Below are 21189 nucleotides of genomic sequence, written 5' to 3' on the forward strand. Positions count from 1 at the left end.
CACTTCTGCACCCCCTCAGCCTCTCAGCCTCCCCACCATCCAGTTTCCTCCTCCTGAGGTGCAGATGCCCAGGGCAGCATTCAAGTCCATGTGTCCTTTTCTCTCACTGACCTTTCCCAGATCAGTCATAACCCTTGGCTCCTACCACTCCTATCCAGGAGCTCCAACACCTTGCCCCATCCAAATAATAACAATAATAACAATAATAGGGAGTCTACTGTACACTGATTTCTGTACTTTAAAGTTTCTTTTATTCTTTTAAGTTGTTTATTTTCACAGGGTCTATTTCCAGAGGAGTTATAAATGAATTCCAAGATATGATAACATCAGAAAATCTTCTCACACACCTTCCATTCGCCTTTCCATTTGCATTGATTTACTCCCTCTTTTTAATCAACTGAAACTAAATGAAGCCTTTCCCACATTCTCTGTAACTTTAAGGCTTCTTTACACACTGGTTTCATATGAAATCTATCATGGTTTGAGGAATGCCTAAGCATTCCCCACGTTTTTTGCAATATTAGATCTCCAGGGTTGTCATAATACAACGACATAGATGGAATGGCTTTAAAAAAAAAAAAAAAAAAGAATTTCACTTCTAGAGTTTCAAAGTCCAGTACCATGTTGTGGGCAGGGTTGGATTCTGTTCCAGACTTCTGCCCACAGTTTGCAAATAGTCGCCTTTTGGTATCTTCACATGGGTCTTTTCTGGGCATGACTTTCTTTCTAGTTTTTCCTCCCCGGAGTGGGGATTTAACTCAGGGCCTTTTTATCCAACTACCTCCTCAACCCATTTTTTAGTTTTTATTTTGAGATATGGTCTTACTAAGTTGCCCAAGCTAGGCTCCAAATTCTGATCTTCCTGTCTCAGACTTTCAAGATGCTGAGATAATACATGTGCCAACATACATGAATTCAATTTCTCTTCTCACAGAGACATTGAGGATGTCGTATTAAGGACTGATTCTCTATTACTTTCATTTTTCTTTCAGCCTCATTTGAGTGACGTTTGAAGTCCAAGTACCCTTACACTAGGAGACAGTAGGGTTTGGGGCTTCAAAATGCAAATCGAAAGGGGAACCACACTATTTAAATCATAAAGTGTCTCTTCAGTGTCAGTTCATATATAAATATTAAGGTTTCTGGAATTTTCCAGATTCTCTACATTCATACGGCTTCACTCCAGCAAAATTTCTGATGTAAGTATTTAGGAGATAGCAAAATCTTTTTCACATCCCCAACTGACATAGAATCACCTCCATTATAAACTCTTACATGTTTGCTAAGACCTGAGATAGTAGTAAAAATGTTTCTAAATGCCTCCCATTGGAAGATTTCTCCCGAGTTAATTTGAGACTTCAAAGTGAACAGGACACATTTAACACATCTCTTACTTTGGTAAGTTTCTCTTCAGTATGCCTTTGTTCCTGACTGGGAAAGGAATTTAAACAATTGAGGGCTTTCCCACACTCCTTACATTCATAGGTAAATGTGAGTTCTTTCATGTAACTGCAATGAATTAGAGGATTCAAGGATTTCCCACACTGTTTACATTCATAGGAGTTTTCTCCAGTGTGAATTCACATGTGAAGGGTAATACATGTGGGAAACTTATAGGCTTTCCCATGTAACAGATAGGTAAGGTTTTCTGGCACTGTGAGTCCGCATGTGATGACTCAGACTGGAGGAATGTGTAAATGTTTTCCCACATTCCTTACACTCAAAGGGCCTCTCTCCAGTGTGAATCCTCAGGTGTTTACTAAGATTGGAGGAAATAGCAAATGCTTTCCCACATTTCGCACATTCAAAAGGCTTCTCCCCAGTGTGAGTTCTCATGTGTTCATTAAGGCGGGAGGATCTGACAAAGGCTTTCCCACACACTTTACACACATAGGGCCTCTCTCCAGTGTGGATACGGACATGCTTGGTGAGTTCCGAGTTCTGAATGAAGGCTTTTCCACAGTCCTTACATTTGAACGGTTTTATCCCAGTGTGAAGTTGAAGATGATCACGAAGGGACAAAGAGGTTCTAAAGAATTTCCCACACACCTTACACTCAAAGGGCTTCTCCACAGCGTGATTTTTCACATGTTCAGTTAATTGAGAAGATGTTGTAAAGACAGTCCTGCATTCCTTACCTTGGTAGGGGTTGGCTCCACTGTGGGTGCCCATGTGACTATTAAGGAAGGCAGAATATGTGAAGCCTTTCCCACATTCCTTATCCTTGTAGGGTTTTTCTGCATTGTGAGTTTGCATCAGCACATCAAGGCTGTTGGAGTGAAGAAAATCTATCCCACATTTCTTCAGTTCATGGAGTTTGTTTCCACTGTGTATTCTGGGGTCAGCCTGAAAGTCTGAGTGATCAACAAATGCTTCCCTATGGTCAGTGCCTTCAAAGGGTTTGTCCTGAGTGCACTTTCTTGGGTAAGGGACAGTTTGAGGTTGGTTAAATGTTGGTTCACACTGATTCGACATAGAAAATTTCTCTCCAGTAGAGATTTCCTTCTGCAGAGGAAGGATGTCTGCTCCATACTGATCACACTCAGAAGTGCTCCCTGTATTCTGAGTTCCCATATGTGATTTCAAGCACACGTGTCCACTGATGAAGTCTCTACAATCACAGAGCTCTGCTCCACTGTGGCTTCCTGCCTATTGATAAAAAAGGAGAAATGCTGATTAAAAGATTTTTCAGATTCATTAAAAGACTCAATGCAGGGGCTGGGGATTAGGCTCAGCGGCATAAGCGCCTGCCTTGCATGCAGGCAGTCGTGAGTTTGATCCCTGGTACCAATAAAAAGGAAAAAGGCAAAAAAAAAAAAAAAAGACTCCACGCATCCAAAGACAAAATATTACTATGACTGTGTCAGCATGATCATTTGTATTACATGTATACAGCCCCTGTTCATTGATTTATAGTTTCAGTCCTGCTGTCTTGCCCAGGATAGCCTCAAATCCTGGACTCGAGCAATCCTCTCTTCTCAGCCTCCCAAATAACTAGCCTATAGGCATTGTTATAATCCCTCCAAGCCTCATGTGTTCACAGGTGGGCTTTACAGAAGTGGGTGAAGATGGTGACATTAAGGGTATGGTGTACTACTTTAGTCCACTACTGGTCTTTGCATAATACTAGGTGTGGATGATGGGAAGGTCCCTTCTTGGAGTGTCACCACTTCAAAGGCAGGTAGCCTATAAGGAATGAAAAGGAGGGGAAGGCGGTGGCTGCTGCTGCTGCTGCTGCTTCACTGCTTTACTGCTCCTCTGCCTTCTGCCTGCCATGAACAGTTTCTCCTTTGTGGTACGCTCTGCCATGTCACCCCGACTTGGAGCCAGCCACCTATGAACTACAACTTCGCAAAACTATGAGTTCAATAAATCTTTCCTCCCTGAAATTGTGGGCGTCAGGAATGTTTCCTGGCAACAAAGAAAAGCAAATAAAACAGGCATGAGTCAACATATCTGGGGGTTTGTTGAATTCTACAAACTATAATGATGCAAGGCTCTGCTAGGAGCTCTGCCACCTACTTTGACTTTTAAAAATCTCTATAGGGTTTCAAAAAGTCTTTTTAAAACTACCAAGTTACTGTCTTTGAATATGTACTTGTGGGAACTCAGAAGCAACAAACAAAAGATTTGGGGCTCTTCCAAACTCACCATGTTCCAGGCTTCCCTCCAAAGCTGCTACTCTCTCTCCCTCTTATGTCAAGGCAAATTCTCTGAAATGTCTCTCTCTGTTCTGACTTACTTTAACAGAATTGCTCATCTCTTTGAGATATGGAAAATAACTATCCTTGTGCTGGGACCTAATGGACATGCTTTTAATCACAGCTCTCAGGAGGTTGAGGCAAGTAGATCCCCATGAATTCCAAACCTGCCCTGCTTGCCTATATAGTAATTTCAAGATCAGCCTGAATTATGGAGTGAGACCTTCACACTTACAAAGAAATCATAAATAAATAAATGAATGAATGAAAGAGAGACACAAAGGAAAAGAGAAAGGAAGGAAGTGAGCCTCTGAGTCTTACCATGAATGTCCCCCGGGAGTTCTGTCCTCTGAGAAAATCTTGCTGAAATCCTGCTGACTTTTTGGTTGTAAGTCCCACGTTCCATTCTGCAGTCAAAGAGAAAAAGAAACTTACAGGTTCCGGAGACTGAGAGACTGGTATAGAAAATGACAGGAACATGACACGGAGCATTTCTGTTTCAGATTGAACATGGCTTTACCAGAAGAAGCACCAAGATAGGGATGGCAGACGTCTCTACTCCCAGCACATGGGAAGCAAGAGGATCACCATGAGTCCTGGGCTAGCCTGGGCCACCCAGCAAATTCAATGCAAGCCTGAACTTCACAGCAAGACTATGTTTTTGCAGAGCAAAAAAAACCAAAAACCTAAAGAAACAAGCAGTACTAAAGTAAGGACAAAATTAAAGATAAATTATAAAAGATACATTCTACCAAAGTGAAATCGGGTGGTAAAGAGAATGACATTATGGTAGAAGAAAATGGAAATGCAGGACAAGAGATAGACATCAAAACAGTGGACAAAAAGAAGGAAAACCACAATCTATATAGTGAGGTCACAGGAAAGAAAAGACAGAAAGTAAAACCATACAGAAGGTTGAAGTGTTCCTAACTTCTGAGGAAAATGACCCAGAGCTTCTGAGATTAACAATAAACATTAATAAATAATAGTTCATTAGAAACAGTGAGCTTGCCAGAGTGCATTCTCAGGAGCACTCACCCTGGAGAGCTCTTCCCTGCCCTGTCCTTAACTCTTCCTGCTCCAACCAGGAGATGAGGCTGGGTTTGAGGAGCTCACATCCTGTAGGTGGAGAAACAGACAGTCACAGAGTGCAAGACATGAAGGGCCTACCAGATTCAGCAAATAACAGTTCTGATAGGAGAAATTAAATAATTTTCAGAAACATGCAAATATCCCCTCTGCTTTACCTGAACAATATTGTCTCTGACCACTGAAAACTAAATCCAGATTTATGTTTACAAAACATTAAGTCTCTTATCTAAGTATAAAATAAACTGTATGAAACAGAAACCTTCATTATGTAGGGTAAATATTTCTGTGAATTTCATTGTGTGTGTGTGTGTATCTGTGTGTGTGTGTGTGTGTGTCTGTGTGTAAGTATGGTGCTAGAAATGGAACCCAAGATCTTTCCCTGCAGGAAAGCAGTCTACCTCTGACATGTATGCCCAGCCCATACAACTGTGCTTCAGAAACCTTACAGGACTTCAGATCCATCTGGAGGGCTTGAAGAACACAGCTGGCAGGGCCCAATCAGTATGCCACAGAGGGAGACTGGGAATGTATAATCAAACACTGCTGGTGATATAATGTCCTTGATTTCAGACCACAATTTGAGAAGTGTGAGTGTAGACTAAAGCCATCATGGCAGGGGCTGTATCTTTGTCATTTCTCTCCATATACACACTTGATTTCACTCATCCTGCAACAAACACTGAGTGCTGATAGCACTCAGCATAATCTGCTGCCTAAGAGTCCACAAGGCCTGATGGTGCACCTACCCACAGAGGCCAGGCTCTGATAGTTCTCCAGCATCACGTCACTGTACAGCTTCCTCTGAGTCAGGTCCAGCAAAGTCCACTCCTCCAGGGTGATGTCCACAGCCACATCCTCAAAGCTCACTGGCTCCTGTATCACCACACACAAGCTGGTTTGAGCCAAATGACACAATCACCCGGGTTCACAGGAAAATGAGGGGGCTGTGCAGGGTTGTGAGGTGCCCACTGTCTAGCCCAGGGTTCAGTACTCTGAGAGACTCTTCCCTCTGTCCACACTCATTCACCATGGATCTCCTCTGGTCATGTGGCTTTAATGGCCCTTCCTACACATCATCTTATCACAGATGCTCATCAGATGACTCCCTATGGAGGCACACCCTAGAGCACTATGGATGCCTGATGATTGTGAGGAATGAATGAATTCTTGAGCCAAAAGACACTTTCACACCCCTCACCACTTGCCAGAATGCTCAGCAAGATCAGAAACACACAGTCGGCATCAAAAGAAAAAGTTGGTGAGTAAATGTGAAATGCTCCACATTTAAAGTAATCCCTCAACACTACGTAGTTCCTCTCCCTGGGGAAATTCACTGAGGGACTCAGTCCTTTAGTGAAGCTTTAAGAAGGTCTTGGAGGCTGGGTGTGGTGAGGCACACTTACAGCTATTTGGTGGTAAACATAGGAGAAAGACTGAATCCAGGAGTTCAGGACCATACTGCACAGAACAGCAAAACTACGTCTTTTAATAAAATGGTGAAATAGGTAGGTGGGGGGACAGAGACACAGAGACAAAGACACAGAAAGACAGAGATAGAGAGATGCTGGCTGTGGTGGCACATGTCTGTAATCACAGCACTTGGATGCTGAGGCAGGAAGACTGCCATGAGTTCAAGGCCACTCTGGGCTAAACAGTAACTTCAATGTCTGTGTTAACTACATACCAAAATCTTGTGTCAAAGAAAATAATGATAGAGAAGTGATAGTAAGGCTGAATTATTTAATAAATAGACAGATAGATAGATAGATAATAGATAATACATAGACACATAAACAGATGGACAGACATTAGATAGATGCTGTGGAAATGATTCTGCATAGAAGAAACTATGTCCCCTAGTGGATGCAGAGTTATGATTTTGTAGATCTATGTCAGCATACCTGATACCAATCTGAAAGACATGCAGTCATCTTCTTTTTGGACTCTGTCTTTTCTTCATGAAGGTACATTGAGTCCATCTGAAAAGACTTCATGGAGGAGAAAGAAGACATGAGAACCCAGAGTTCACCATATACCGCACATTCACATGCCTGGAAGTTACTCCAGCCTAGTTCAAAATTCCCACATATATTAGGCTGAGGCTATAGCCCAGTAGTACAGTGCTGGCCCAGCACACAGAAGGCCCTCTCTTCAATCCCCAGCACCACCAAACAAAACAAGTCCCTTTGTATCCCTGCACACTCAAGAAAACACCCACTAATGCTTACTCTCCTGAGATCCAGAGCAGCTGCCTCACACAGAGCCAGAAAAGGAGACTGTGTGCCATGCTGGCCACCAGGAAAAAGGTCAGTCTTGTGATGTGTGAAGAAAGTTAAGCCTGGGTAAATATGCCTGTGTGCCCGGGGAGATAAAACTCGTGAAAACCCAGTGAGGTGCCACCTCACTTCTGCACATCCTAACTGCATCAGCGGCCTGGCTGCCTGCGCCCAGGCTCTAGGCTCCGTATGGTGCTGTAAGGAAACCTAAAGCAGAGTCCCTGGAAGGTCATGATGGACTCACCAGGGCTACCCCCCTCCCTGTGAGGCTGAAGGAGCTGTGCGCTTAAACATGCCTTTCTTTGACTCAAGGTCACTTCAGGACAACTTCTGAAGCTCCATAGAGTGGCAGTCCCTTTCCTCTTCATTCAAGGTTGAGTGCTATCACATCAGCAACAGTCAGCACGACTGTTTAGTAATACCCCCAAAACAATGTACAGATGATGGATGTGACAATCACCAAAACTACCTGACAATCATATTAGAAACATCAGTCACCATTTTCTGAAAATGAGAAGGTGTCAAAAGTTGTACTAGGAACATCATAAACATGAGTTCACTTAATGAGCTCTCGTGACTGGACCACTGGTGGTATATGTGTCACCGGCCCATCAGACAGTCTACCACCCAATGGGGCTGTCTTATGTTGCTTGATTGGACAGGGATACATATACCACCAGTGGTTTTGAGCTGCCTGACCACAAAATATGTGATTATAGCCCCTTAATTATTGTAATGACCTTTTATAAGAAATGTCACTGAGTGGGGGATGTGGCTAAGTGGCACAGCACCTGCCTGGTAAACATGAGGCCCTGAGCTCAATTCTCCATACCAAAAATAAAAAAAGCCGTATGTCTAATGGATACTGGAAAAGCCTACATTCATAAATCACTAGTAATCATCCCAGTTTTACCCAGTGAGGAGGTGATGAATGAAGATTTCAACACAGTTACATTTGTTACTAACATTTGCTCTACTGCAGTGGTTGTTATAGGACAAATATTCCTTCTCCAATGACTGGTCTATCATGGTTGATTTACAAGTAGAGGACTGCTTGTCTGAAATGATTTATGATTTTAAAAAGTGTTGCAGTTTTCAGAGATTTTTCAGTTCTGGAATATTTGCATAAACTTTACCTAGTTTAGCCATGCATTCAAAAAGCAGTCAGGCAAGGAGGTGCATACTTGTAATCCCAGCGTTCAGGAAGCTGAGGCAGGAGAACCATCAGGAGTCAAAGGCCTGCCTGGGCTACATTGTGAACTCAAGGCAAGCCTGAACTACACAGCAAGACCCCCATCTAAAAAAAATATTTATACTTCACAACCATTTTGGATTTCACATTTTCTGATACTCAATCTATAGCTCTCAACCTATAGTTCTCAATGTGACCAGAGGTGGGTTTAGACCTGAATTATACAATAAAAAGGTCACTAGGCATGTGTATTACTGAAGCTACGACAGAGTAACAGTGAGACCTTTACTACAAAAAAAGTCATCAAGTACCAGTTGGCCTGAGCCCCTCACCATGAACTGGGTGGTGTTCAACCCACCAAACTGAAAGTTTTGGTACATGCAACTAGAATTTTTCATCAAACAGAGATAGCACAAAAGACACTGAGCTGAGACAGATCCAGGGAGAGTAACCACACAGCACCTTCTACTAAGCCAAAGGCAAAATCCAAGGGAGGAGTTAACATTCGGTCTAATTAATGCAAAACTGCCAACTGTGGGACTGACTAAACTGAAGGTGGATCCCACATGCACATGCGGGGGACAGAGCAAGGCTAGCCCTGAGGACACAAAGTGCCCTGCCTGAGCCAGGTAAATAAGTTTTTCCAGCCCCGAGCACACCAGGCACCAAAGGCGAGCTGAGCAAACACTTGGTTAGGCAGAGGGTTTCACCTGGTACCAACCTGACGCATGTATAAATAATAACTGCACTGCAGCCGTTGGGTAGCCCCCATCCCCAACCAAGAGAAGACTCCACCTGACCTCAGCATTCTGCATTTTAACTGCTGCCTTTTCTTCACAGCCTCCCCACAAGGAGCTTCTCTCCAGCTGCACTGAATGTGGCATTCTGGTGCCTAAACAGGGACCCAGGGTACGGGAAAATGCATCACATAGCAGGTGAGAGTTATCTCTAGTTGAGCACACAAAATGGAGAGAAGTGTATTGACATCATCAATATTGGTTCCATCACTATCATCAACATCAATCCCAGAGGTGTACTGATATCAATACTGATCCCACTGATATCAGCAGTATGATCCCACCACCAGGTAAAAAACACAAGGCAAACAGGTTCTCAAAAATGACAGCCATAGGGCTGGGAATTTAGCTCAGTCACGTAAGTGCCTGCCTGACAAGTGCGAGTTCCTGAGTTCGATCCCTGGTACCAATAAAATAAAATAGACTATGGCATTGGGGGAAAAAAGAATGACAGTTGTATATAGTAATGCCTGCTGTATTACAGAAAGCAAAAGGTACAGATGTAAAGATTTCTCAACTGATGGAATTTCTCACCTTTGTACATGAGATACATCTCTGGTTCACAGAGCAAGGAACTGTGCACCATGAGATATGGAGGTATGTAAGGCTGCAATCATGTGCCTGATATACTGCTTAGGGGCCTGAGTGTATTCCCATATTCACCTTGTTTGTGTGCACCTTGATCAGAGTGTCTTGATGATCATATTCCAGTTGAGACAACCACAGAGGAATTGCTTGGAGCATTATCTTAAAACTTAAAACAACTGTAAAAACTAGACCTGTGTACATTCCTGACCCTTCAACTAATACTTCAATAACTTTTATGAGATGACAAATCAATGACATATCAGATTCCAAAATTCCTTGGACTTCATCCTTCTAGGAAGCCATTAGTAGCTACTCTTGGTGGAAAACTCTTTGTTAATTATCCATTATAATTATCCTTTCCATTTTGTTATTTGGCCCACACATAATTAATTGTTTATTTTCCTTTGTCTCCTCCAGACTTAATTTATATACCTACTCAAGATAAAAAACACCTGGTATCAATCAAGGACCATTAGATAAAATCTCTGCAGAGTATTCCTAACTGCTGGAGTTTACCATACTTTGTGGCTGAGTAGTATTTCATGTATAAAAATACTACATCTTTTTCATCCATTTCTCAGTTGATGGGCATCTGGGTTGTTTCCAAGATCTGGCTATTACAAACTGTGCAGCTATAAACATGGATGTTCATATATTGCTGTGGGAAAATACCCACAAGAGCAATAGCTGGGTCAAATGGAATCTCCAATCCTAGTTTTTTGAAGAATCTCCACACTGAATTCCACAGTGTTTGTACCAGTTTGCATTCCCACCAACAGAGAAGGGTTCCTTCTTCCCCACAGTCCCATCAGCATTTGTTACTGGTTGATTTCTTGATGTTAGCAGTTCTTTCTGCAGTAAGATGATATCTCAGTGTTGTTTTAATTTGCATTTCTCAAATGACCAATGATGTTGAACATTTTTTCATATATTTATTTGCCATTTGACAATAGGTTGTTATTATATTCATGGTGTATTAAACGTATTCATGTCTTCAGATGTACAGGTTTTCTAAAATAGATAACAGGGATTATTTACAGTGATAGACATTTTCTTTCAGATTCAGACATCTGCCTTTAACAAAAACTTATGTGATGTACATGTTATGTGCCACTATATGTAGAGATGCTTAGATAGTAAGCAGTCTAGACTATCAAAAATTGATTCAGTGACACCCCCATTAAAGGCCACCAATTTAGGCAAAAGATTCTTATGTACTAGACACAGATGACTGACTAAAAAGGATATCTATATCAAGATGGAAATTTTAAGTGTGTTATAAAAATGTCATCATGATTGTCACACTAAAATATTACATATGTCCTTTGAATCAAATTTGCTGTGTAAAACTATGTAGCTGTTATCTGTTACTATTCTACAGGAATCCAACTACTAGAACATCCATTATTGGTAGAAAATAACAGTTCTAGTTTGTATTCAATATTATTGGTATACAGATAAAAAGATAATAAATTCAATGCTCCCATTACAATTTGATGTCATTAACTTTTTCTTCTAGATATTCAACAACTGAGGTGTAGAGGCCCAAAACTAGAAAGATAGACTAAGAGGAGTCAATATTTTGCCCCAGGACCTCTGAGGTCAATGAGGACCCAGGATATAAGAAAATTTCTGCTTTGACATGGTATAACTCGGTGAGTCTCCATCTTCTGGCCAAGGAGATTGTTGGGCCACAGAGGAAGAGATTAATGGTGTGCAGTGTGCCTAAGAAGAGTCATCAGAAGAGAAGTCTCCTAAGATTTCCTAGGAGACAACTTGGTCAAGCAGTGGCCATGACTCATCCAGACAGCAGACACTGACAGGAGAACTAAGAGGTGCTTTACATGGTCCTAAGGCAAATCCTGTGGAGACTTAACCAATCATGGCAGATAACAGGAAAGTAATTTAATCAATAGAAGTCTCACTTTAACTTGGTCATGAACATCCATCAGTAAAGTATAACCACAATATGTATAAAATAATGCCCTATTAATATGATAGTATACAACAAACTCAAATCACTAACACCTTCTGACATTCCCAACTACACTGGTAATTGATTACTCTTATGTCATATCGGGTTAAACTGCTGTATGCAGGGACCTGAAATCTTTGAACCAGGAATCTTTTGCATAAATGAGAAAGCTCACTCAGAATGGAAAGGGTTCCAGAAGAAGCAGGTCCTCTGCAGTCTTCCAAACACAGCTCTTCCAGCTCCAACTGATGACCCATCACTTACAACTACAAAACAAAAAAGGGACAACAAAAGGAAAATTAATCCTGGCACACAAATGAGATAAGGATGAAGTATACGAATACTAAGTGCTTCTGTGATGCACAGAAGGGGCTAACGGAAGTTAGATGCATGGGAGAACACTTGTTATTCCAGCCACTCTGGAGGGTAAAGGAAAAAGATCAGAAATTTGAGACCCACTTGAGCAACTTTGTGAGACTGTCTCAAAGTAAAAAATAAACGGAGGCTGGCAATGTAGCTCAGTACAAAGGTCCTGGGCTCAATCTCAAATACAACCACCACCAAAAAAACCCTAACACAAGACAAAACAAAAAGCTGTGTACCATGGATATCAACTACAACTTTGATACCCTTCACAGAAACATGAAATGTAGCCGTTCTATTTTCTCTTTGCTTGGTAAATGTATGGGTTAGTCATACGCATGGGTTTATGTACATGAACTAACTCTTCCCCACTGTTTTACATGTTATTACCAACTAAATTTATAATTCTGTCTTTGGGTGTAGAAAATCACTGTAATGGTTCTGGGGATTTAGCTCAGCGGCATAAGCACCTGCCTTGCAAGCAGGCGGTCGTGAGTTCGATCTCCAGTACCGATAAAAAGAAAGAAAAAAAGAAAATCACCTTAACAACTCTCCTTGAATACACAGCAATGACCTCCACCTTGGCTAAACCTGGGCCTATCTTCAAGGACTGATATATACAAAGATGGCTAAGCTGTTTCCTCTTCCCTCCAGTGGGCTCTAAGCAATGTAAGTAGGCCTGGCTGAGGTGCTGATGCATGATCTGTGAAGCCAGATGACAGTCACTGTTTCCCTGCTTCAGTGTCTCCCTAAAGGGTTGAGCCTAGTAGGATGCACAGCCAATGCTCCAGGACTATCAACTGGGTTTGAAATAAAATGCTATACTACCAACTGCTCTGAGCTCACTAAGAGAAAGGTGTGTGCCAGCATTGTTTGGATGATTGAATGCAGGTGTTTTTTACTCTTAGTAATTGCTCTGAAGATAATAGACAATGCATATGCCATTGTTATCTAAGTATTGTGTTTTGAAACTTTTTTCTCTTTATAATAAAAAAGAGGCCACGACTTGTCAGGACAAAAAAGGTTTGCACATCAAAACTAAAGCATCATTCTTCTCAGCATTAAACGCCACCTCAGCTCTGTTATGCAGATTGGTCTTTCTGCACACCCTTCTCTCTGCACACCGCAGAGGCATTTTCTGCCCTCTAGCTGGCCCAGCTCAGAGTACTCACATAATTCCCTCTATTCTCCCAGTCACTCTTCCTCCAGCCACTCCCTCCTCCACAAATTAATAAAATGTGGGTTAGACCCTGGGTTGAAGCCTTTGTTCTGTAAACTTTCATCTGGTCCAGATTCAAGATCCCTTGGCTGCCTATAGCCAAAAGTATGTCTTCATGTCTTTACTCTCACCATGGGCTGCACTGGAGGTCAAGTGGTAGCTTGGAATTAACTTGCTAAACTTCAAATAATATTCTGGTGATGATGTTTCTTAAGAATATGACTAAACTTGAGGAGTAATTAATAGTCTTCAATGGTGACAGGGGGATCTTTGGGAGGGTACAACTTGCCACCATACAGAAAGCTAAGTACCTCTGCTTGTATCTTAAAATACAGACTGTTTTATTCCATTATTAATCCATTATTAGGAGGAAATACAACAATGTGCACAGCCAGAGTGGACTGCACCAGACACCAGCTTACTCATCTTGCTCTGATTTCACCTTCCATACCCACTATGCAATGAGAGAATTGTATGCTCTGTTAACATTACATGACATGAACAGCACACTAAGCTCTGTGCACAGAGGTGATGCCTGGTGATGCTTTTTTACGTAATTGCTGTCTCCACACCCACTTTCAGGCCTGACATGAAGTTATCTGAAACTCAGTGGCACCCAAATACCCCAACCTAGTTTAAGTTTCCCCGCCTTGGGTGGCCTTTTGCTACCCACACCACTTTATCCACATAAGCTGACTGCAATTCAAACCAATGATCCAAATCAGAGCCACAGAAGTCAGTCTCCCATTTCTCTCTCTCTGTTTTTTTTTTTTTGTACCGGGGATCGAACTCATGGCCACGCACTTGCAAGGCAGGTGTTTATGCCACTGAGCTAAGTCCCGGCTTCCCTGGTGTTTTCATTTCTGATTTGTGATACAAGGTCTCATTGTGTTGCCTGGATTGCTCTTGAACTCTTGAACTCAAGATATTTTTTTGCCTCAGCCTCCTGAGTATCTGAGACTATAAGCACAGCCGACCATGCCTGGCTCTCCTAGTGCACTCTTGACACCAGGGAATCACAGAAGCCCAGTGGGAAAGCCTGAAGGTCGAGGCACCATGCTAAACTGAAGGCATCATGCTAAGCACCCCTCTCTGCCTCATTCCTGACCTGAGGCTGAGCACCTTGCTATGTCCGGGCTTCTCTCTCACCTCGGGACCTGTGGATGTTGTGGTTTATGCCCGTATGTCCCCTCAGGGTCTCATGCACTGATAGTCAGGGCTGTGGAAAGTGACTGAATTTGGGGGCTACAGCTGATCTGCTATTAGGCTGCTCCCCTGATTTCTCGCTGCTCCATGATCACCAAGTTCTGACCATCTCTCCCCTGTCCATGCCATTCAGCCCCCTACGACTGAAAACTGAGCCTCCTCTTTATTTATGGGATTTTGCCCCAGCAATGAGAGACATAGTTAAGAAAGTAAGTACAGAACATGTCTCTGTTCTTTGATGTGTTTATCATGCTGTCTCTGATAGATCTCCCCTGTCTCCCTGACTGGGTGGGGCTGGAATTCACAGGTGCTCTCTGCAGAGAGACCTCTAGGCCAAAACGGAACAAAATATAGTTGGTGTTCAGGAGCAGGCAGGGTGTGTGATCACACCCATGAGCCACATGACACAATGCAATTAGACTGCTTGCCTTTCCAGGATACACATGTGACCAGTACCATTGGGGACGCTGCCTGTTAGAAGACTGTCTGTGGTCCTTGCAGGTGCTGCCAAAACTCCATGTCCCCAACCAGGTGGCTCCCGGACAATCTTAGGGCTCCTGAACCCATGCAGTCAGCCTTCATGAGACAGCAGCCAAGGTGGCTGTGGTTCCCCAAGGGAACTACGGTCGGGGTGAGAAGGCCGCGTCCTCAAGGTCTGACCAGACTGTAGGTGACAGGCAGATGCTGTGGTGCTGAGAGGGAGACTGGCAATGTGGCAGCCCATGAACAGGGCACACAATTTCCAGGGACACTGCCAGACTCTCTCAGCCTGACAAGAGGGTCCTCCTTCCCAGGAAATAGCTGGAGTCTGCTGTCCCTGTGTTGCGTCCCCCACAGCTTTACACCTTGACCTCAGTTAAGCTGACACCCTGGAAAGAGGCTCAGCAGGGAGGGCAGTGGAAACCACAGGCAGCAACAAATGCTCAATACCAGGCCATTTGAGACCAGCGGCAGCTTCTCAGGAGCATCTGAAGACAGAGAGGGAAGATCTCACTGATAGGATTATATCTAAAAGATGAGAAGTATAAAACAAAAGAGGCCTTTATTCTGAGAACAGGGAGAGAGAGAACCGACACCCCCTGACCGCTGGAGTCTGGCTTTCTCTCTGGCAGACACATGGTATGGGGGGGTATATAAGTAGCCTAAGCTTAGGGTAGTGGCCTAAGGCCATTAGAGATGCACAGGTGTCTCATTGGCACACATTTGGTGCCAGGGGCAGATTCCTAAGGGTGGGGGGAGATAGAATCACAGATAAATTCCTAGGGGCGCAGGAGATAGGAGCTCCCTGATTCCGGTTGAGGCTTTTCTGGCTACAGAGTCCTGTCTGGGCCAAAACCCTTTCACTCACCATGCAAATATACAAACCACTCTTTAAACAGTTTATTTAAAAAACAAAAAAAGGAGCAAAGGGACAGATTATCCTAAAGCCTGTGCACCCCAGAGATACACGGTCTCAACCTCTACTGCTTTTCCTCTTATCAGCCAGAGGCAGAAAGGAAGAACTTGTATCAGGAAGCCCAAAGACACAGAGGGCGGGGAGGAAGGCTAGTTTTAGGCAGTGACAACCTCAAGTCAGACAGAAAATGAGGAACTTTCAGTCTGAAGTGCTGAGAAGATGCCAGGTTTAGCACACACACCCGGCTAGCCCCTGATTACTTCCTGGCTTAAAACATACACTGCAAGGAGGAAAAACTGAAAGGTACCTGAGATTTTAAATTATCACTTAAAATGCACCAATTACCAGGCATGGTGACACATGCCTATAATCCTGGCACTCAGGAGTCTGATGCAGGAGGATGCAGCTAGTGAGTTCAGGGCCAGCCTGAATTACACAGCAAGATCCTGTCTCCAAAAACCAAACATTTAAAATTAAAATTCAGATTAAATAAAAATCCACCAGTTATCAAAACTGTTGCCTTGGTCAATCTGGGCCACAAATTATAATCTATAGATTCCACTAAATTTAAACACTGTGACTTAAACAAGCAAAGAAATATTTTATGGTGCCACAAATGTGTAGGAGACAATCTGAGCAACTCCCTTGAATGCAGAACAACTGCTGCAACATTGGTTAAAATGAGTCTTGTTTCCATATACCAGCATGTACAGAGCGGGCTATACTATTTCCTTCTCCATTCGATTGGCTCTAAGTGATGCAAATACAGCCAGCTTAAGTACTGATATGTAATCCCAGAGGCAAACCTGAGAGTCTCCGGTTTCCTTGAATAGTGCTCTTTGTAAAAGATTGAAGTGTGGTGGGATGGCAGAGCCACTCAGCTCCAGAAATGTCTGCTGGGTACAAGCCTCAAAGTAAGAGGCTATGACTCCCCAGCACACAGAAGTTTACATACTAGAAACTAAAGCAACAGCCTCTTAAATTCATTAATACGCTAGCCCAGTCAAGCTTTCAGACTGGTGTTTCTGCATGTCTCCTTGCGTAACACAAAGATGCTTTTCTCCTCACTTAGACAGCCAGCTCTAGTTACTCACATAGTTCCCGTCACTCACCCTTGAGCCACTCCCTTCTTCACCAGATAATAACCCCTGGACAGGCCTTGGATCATACAGTCTCACTTGGATCAAGCTTAGGACCCTTAACTTTGAATAAGTCTTGGTGTCTTTACTCTTGCCATGGGTTGCAGTGGAGATAGTAGACTGGAATTAATTTGTTGAGATTCCAATAACATTTCAGTGGGCTATAGATACAACTTTTCAAATTGTGATGAAGGTTAGAATAGGGATTACAATACTAGGATTACAATATTCACTACTTGGATTACAATAGAATGGAACCCAAGATATTCTGCATGCTGGGTAAATGCTCTATGACTGAGCCATACCTCTAGACTTTTGACCTCTACATTTTATTTTTTAGCAGCACTGGGGACTGAACCACGACTGTTCCAATGAGCTACATCCAGAGCAGCACGTCTCTCGTTTCTTTAATTTTGAGGCAAGGTTTCACTAAGTAACTAAACTACCTAGATTGGGTTCACACTTATAACCCTCCAACCTCGGCCTCCCAGAGTCCTGAGATTACAAGCGTACATCACCCCACCTGGCTTCCCCAAAAATCTTACATTTAGAATGGAAAAATGGGTATACCTTAATAGTGGCCTTGCTTAAATTTCCCATAATCATAAGATGCACTGTCTTCAAAGTATTCCATATTAAAGGGCTGGAGATTTAGCTCAGTGGCATAAGTGCCTCCCTGGCAAGCACAAGATTGTGAGTTTGATCCCCAGTACCAAAAAAAAAACAAAAAAAAAAAAACAAAAACAAAAAACACTACTTAAGTCTCACAAAGTATTTCATATTAGGCACAAATATATTAACAAATAATTAATAAACTTAAGCCTTTTTAGCAAGGTGTGCTGGTACTTAATTGTAATCTCAGCTTCTTAGAAGGCTGAGGCAGGAGAATCACAGTTTTGAAGGCAGCCTTGTCTCATAATTTAAAAACAAAGGAGTGGGGATGTAGCTCAACACCTCCTGAGTTAAATCTCCAGACCTGGAGGGCGAGGGGACCATCCTGTCAACAGTGTATGCAAATATAACCTGCATCGTATGTGTGCTTTAAGAGAAAAAAGTAAAACTGACACAAAAAGTTTAAATTATTTTGCTAGGAACTCTTTTTCCCTAGCTCCATAGCTTGTGCAAATTAAAATGATTTCAACAGAGGATCCTAGAGTACAGCTTCCTTTTCTTTAACACCTTGTGCAGGAAAAAGAAAAAAGTGGAAACAAACCCAAATGATGGTACATGCATTTCCCTTACGATGAAGGGAATGTCTGGCAGATAATACATCCTGGATGAATCTCACAGACATTACACTTACTAAGAAGTCAAATACTGTGACTTCATTTTATGAAGTACACAGAGTAGTGAGATTAGTACACAAGATCTATGAAAGTTTGTCAGAGGCTGGGGCTGAGAGGATTAAGGAGTTGGTGTTCAATGGTAAGAGTTTCAGTGTGGGAACATCCAAGTTCCAGAGACAAGGTGTCTTAGTTACTTTTCTCATTCCTGAGACAAAATAACCAACATCAAAATTGAAAACGGGAAAGTTTATTTAGCTCACAGTTTGTAGAGGTCTCCAAGAAAGGGTATTGTAGAGGAGAAACAATTCATGGAGGGTAGAAAGTCATGGAACAGTGAAGCTGACAAGTAGCAAGCAAAAACAAGTGACAACAGCAGCTCTCTTTCTGTCCTTTGTATTCTCTCCAGGCTACCTGCCTCTTCTCAGCACTCAGCTAGAGAAGGCTTAATCGTAGCACCACACCATGAATCAATCCCAGAACCACACACTCAAGATACAGCTACCTCTGAAAAGCCCCACTCCTGACTGCAAAAGCAACGGTAAAATTTGCACAAAAGTGTATGATTATAAACTGTAAGCGTGCAATTAAAATTTGTGCAAGGCATAGAAGTGGTGCACATCTATAATCCCAGCACTTGGGAGACTGAGGCAGGAGGATCACAAGGATTAGGTAGCCTGGGCTATGTTAGAGGGTCAAGGCCAATCTAGAATACATAGTAAGAACCTGTCATAAAAAAATAAATGACATAAATAAATAATCACATGAACTAAGACTTCAAATGAATTGTCCTAAGAAAATGGGACCCTATCGGCCCCAGGAAAAAGCAGATCCTACAGCACAATCTGAATTAAACCATGGCCATAAGAAAAGTTCTATGAAACTCAGTTCAGGAAGGGGCAAATATCTCTACTGCTTCACATCTGTCAGCCTAATTTTTCCTGTTTTTAATTCTAAAAATAGAAGTATCTTGTTACAGATTTCTATAGTCTTAATTAATATGATGAATTTCAACCATCAAGACTCACAAAACCTGTAACTGAAATGAGCAATTCTACTTATTCGACAACCAGTAAATACTGGGCTTTTATAAATTTGGTTAACATGTATCGTTCAGAGTCTGTTTCCACACCACACATGCTGTCTGCTTCCATAAAACATTCTTTCCAGGCCCCAACCAATCTGTCACCCTGCTCAGTCCCTTCCTGACAATTCCTTCAGCACGGGCACAGGGTGACCCTGCACCAAGGGGGAGCTGGCTGACATGCTAACGAAGGACATAGAACTGCTGCACATCTTCCTACGTCCCAGGCGCCAGTGACCACACATTGCTCATCGAGGAAGTCCTCATTTATATCTAAACTAAAACCAAGCAGCTCTCTCATCAGTGCCTGCCAAGAGAACCCTTTTTGAACAGAGGTTCTGCCAGTGCATCCCGAAGGCTCTGGGAAACAGAGGCCCTCACAAACCTGAGCCTATGAACCAGCTCCCCATTATGCTTGGATCACAGAAAAGACACCCCGTAAGTTTGGCATTGCTTGTGAGGTCTCCTTAACACAAGATGGAAGCCAGCCATGGTGGTGCACACCTGTAATCTCAGCACTTGAGAGGCTGAGGATCACAAGTTCAAAGCCAGCCTAGGAAAGTTAGCAAGACCCTGGATCAAAATAATAAGGTTCTCCAGCCGGGTACAGCAGTACAGCTCTTGCATAGCACACGCAAGGCCTTGAGTTCCGCCTTCACCAAAATTAGTAGAAAAGCAAACAGAAAAGTCCTTTGGCAAGCTCCCTTCTGACAAGTACCCAAAGTATAAAAGCAAATCACATATCTTCATGAATGCATCAGGGCCGTAACAGTACAGACCACCTCTTATTCCTTTAGCAGTTATAGGGATCACTGCAGTATCTCAAATACCACTTATAGTTCCACAGGGATTTCGAAAGCAAAAAATTAGTTCTCCTGGCAACTTCCTATTCACTCATCGTGCTCTGTATCTAGAATGTCCCCAAAGTTTTATGTGTGCAAAGGCAGCTTTGGGGGATGTCTGGATCACAGGTGCGCTGTGGTCACTGGTGTATTCATCCACTGGAACGCAGAACTCAAAGCTCTGATGGGACATTGGGTCTGGTAGAGGAAGCTCACTGGAGCGTGACCTGGAAGGGTGAATCTTCCTCCTTCTAAACCCTCCCTCCGTGCCACTGCATTTGACTCACCCATGGACTCAAACTCCTGAAGCCACGAGCCCGAATACCCTATAAGTTCACTTGTGCGGTATTTTACCCTAACAACAAGAAAATGACTAAAACACTAATAACACCTGGCATCCTCTCCCGGATACTGAAGTGCTAAGAGATCCTGGGCTTGTCAACCTCCCTGCCTGACGTGGTAGTGTACGCCAGTCATCTCAGCACTAGGGAAGCTGATGCAGGACAATCACTGCAAATTTGAGGCCTGCCTGGGCTACCGAGCGAGTCCCAGTCTCAAACAGGAGAAAGAAGAGCTCTCAAGCCAGCGTTCTCCCAGTGCTCACCGGGACGCACCGGAATCGCCAGGTCCGAGAAGCCCGAGGTCACAGCGCTGGAGTCAAGGGAACCTGACTGAGGGAGAATTCCTTTCTTTACGGAAAAAGTCACAGATTGCTGGGAACCTTTAGAAGACGCGAGGGCGGCTTCCCAAAGGAGTCCAAGGAAGCGCGCTCTGGACCCCAGGATGCGGCTCCCGGCAGGACCCGGAGGGATACAGGCCCGGCGGCCTTAGGCATCCCGCTGGGACAGCGCACGGCCTGATCGGAATCCTGTGCTGTTTGTCCTCTCACCACTGTTTTTACCACCAATTCTTCAACGTCGCTCGGCTCACCAAAACTAGCTTAAAAACCAGCCACAACTAAGGAAAAAAGAACTTAACCCCGCAGAGTCACCGCCGGAAAGACTTCGGTGGGTGGTGACGTCACTTCCGCTTTAGA

The 21189-nt window shown here is 43.2% G+C and overlaps 1 protein-coding gene across 1 annotated transcript; it reads right to left on the reverse strand.

The window, feature by feature from the left end:
* Window positions 1–228: 228 nt before the first annotated feature.
* LOC111755838 (zinc finger protein 426-like) lies at window positions 229–21183 on the reverse strand. The gene is made up of 8 exons (XM_023563673.2): window positions 20758–21183; window positions 11797–11887; window positions 9722–10657; window positions 6695–6781; window positions 5540–5666; window positions 4740–4820; window positions 4023–4108; window positions 229–2649 (listed from the first exon to the last, which is right to left on the reverse strand). Exons 3-8 carry the CDS (start codon window positions 9902–9904, stop codon window positions 1612–1614), a joined length of 1602 nt encoding a protein of 533 aa, XP_023419441.2. The 5' UTR covers window positions 9905–10657; window positions 11797–11887; window positions 20758–21183; the 3' UTR covers window positions 229–1611.
* Window positions 21184–21189: the final 6 nt, after the last annotated feature.

The sequence above is a fragment of the Cavia porcellus genome, unplaced genomic scaffold (genome assembly GCF_034190915.1).
Source record: "Cavia porcellus strain 051 isolate PalLab524CR breed Dunkin Hartley unplaced genomic scaffold, mCavPor4.1 scaffold_17, whole genome shotgun sequence".
Taxonomy (NCBI): domain Eukaryota; kingdom Metazoa; phylum Chordata; class Mammalia; order Rodentia; family Caviidae; genus Cavia; species Cavia porcellus.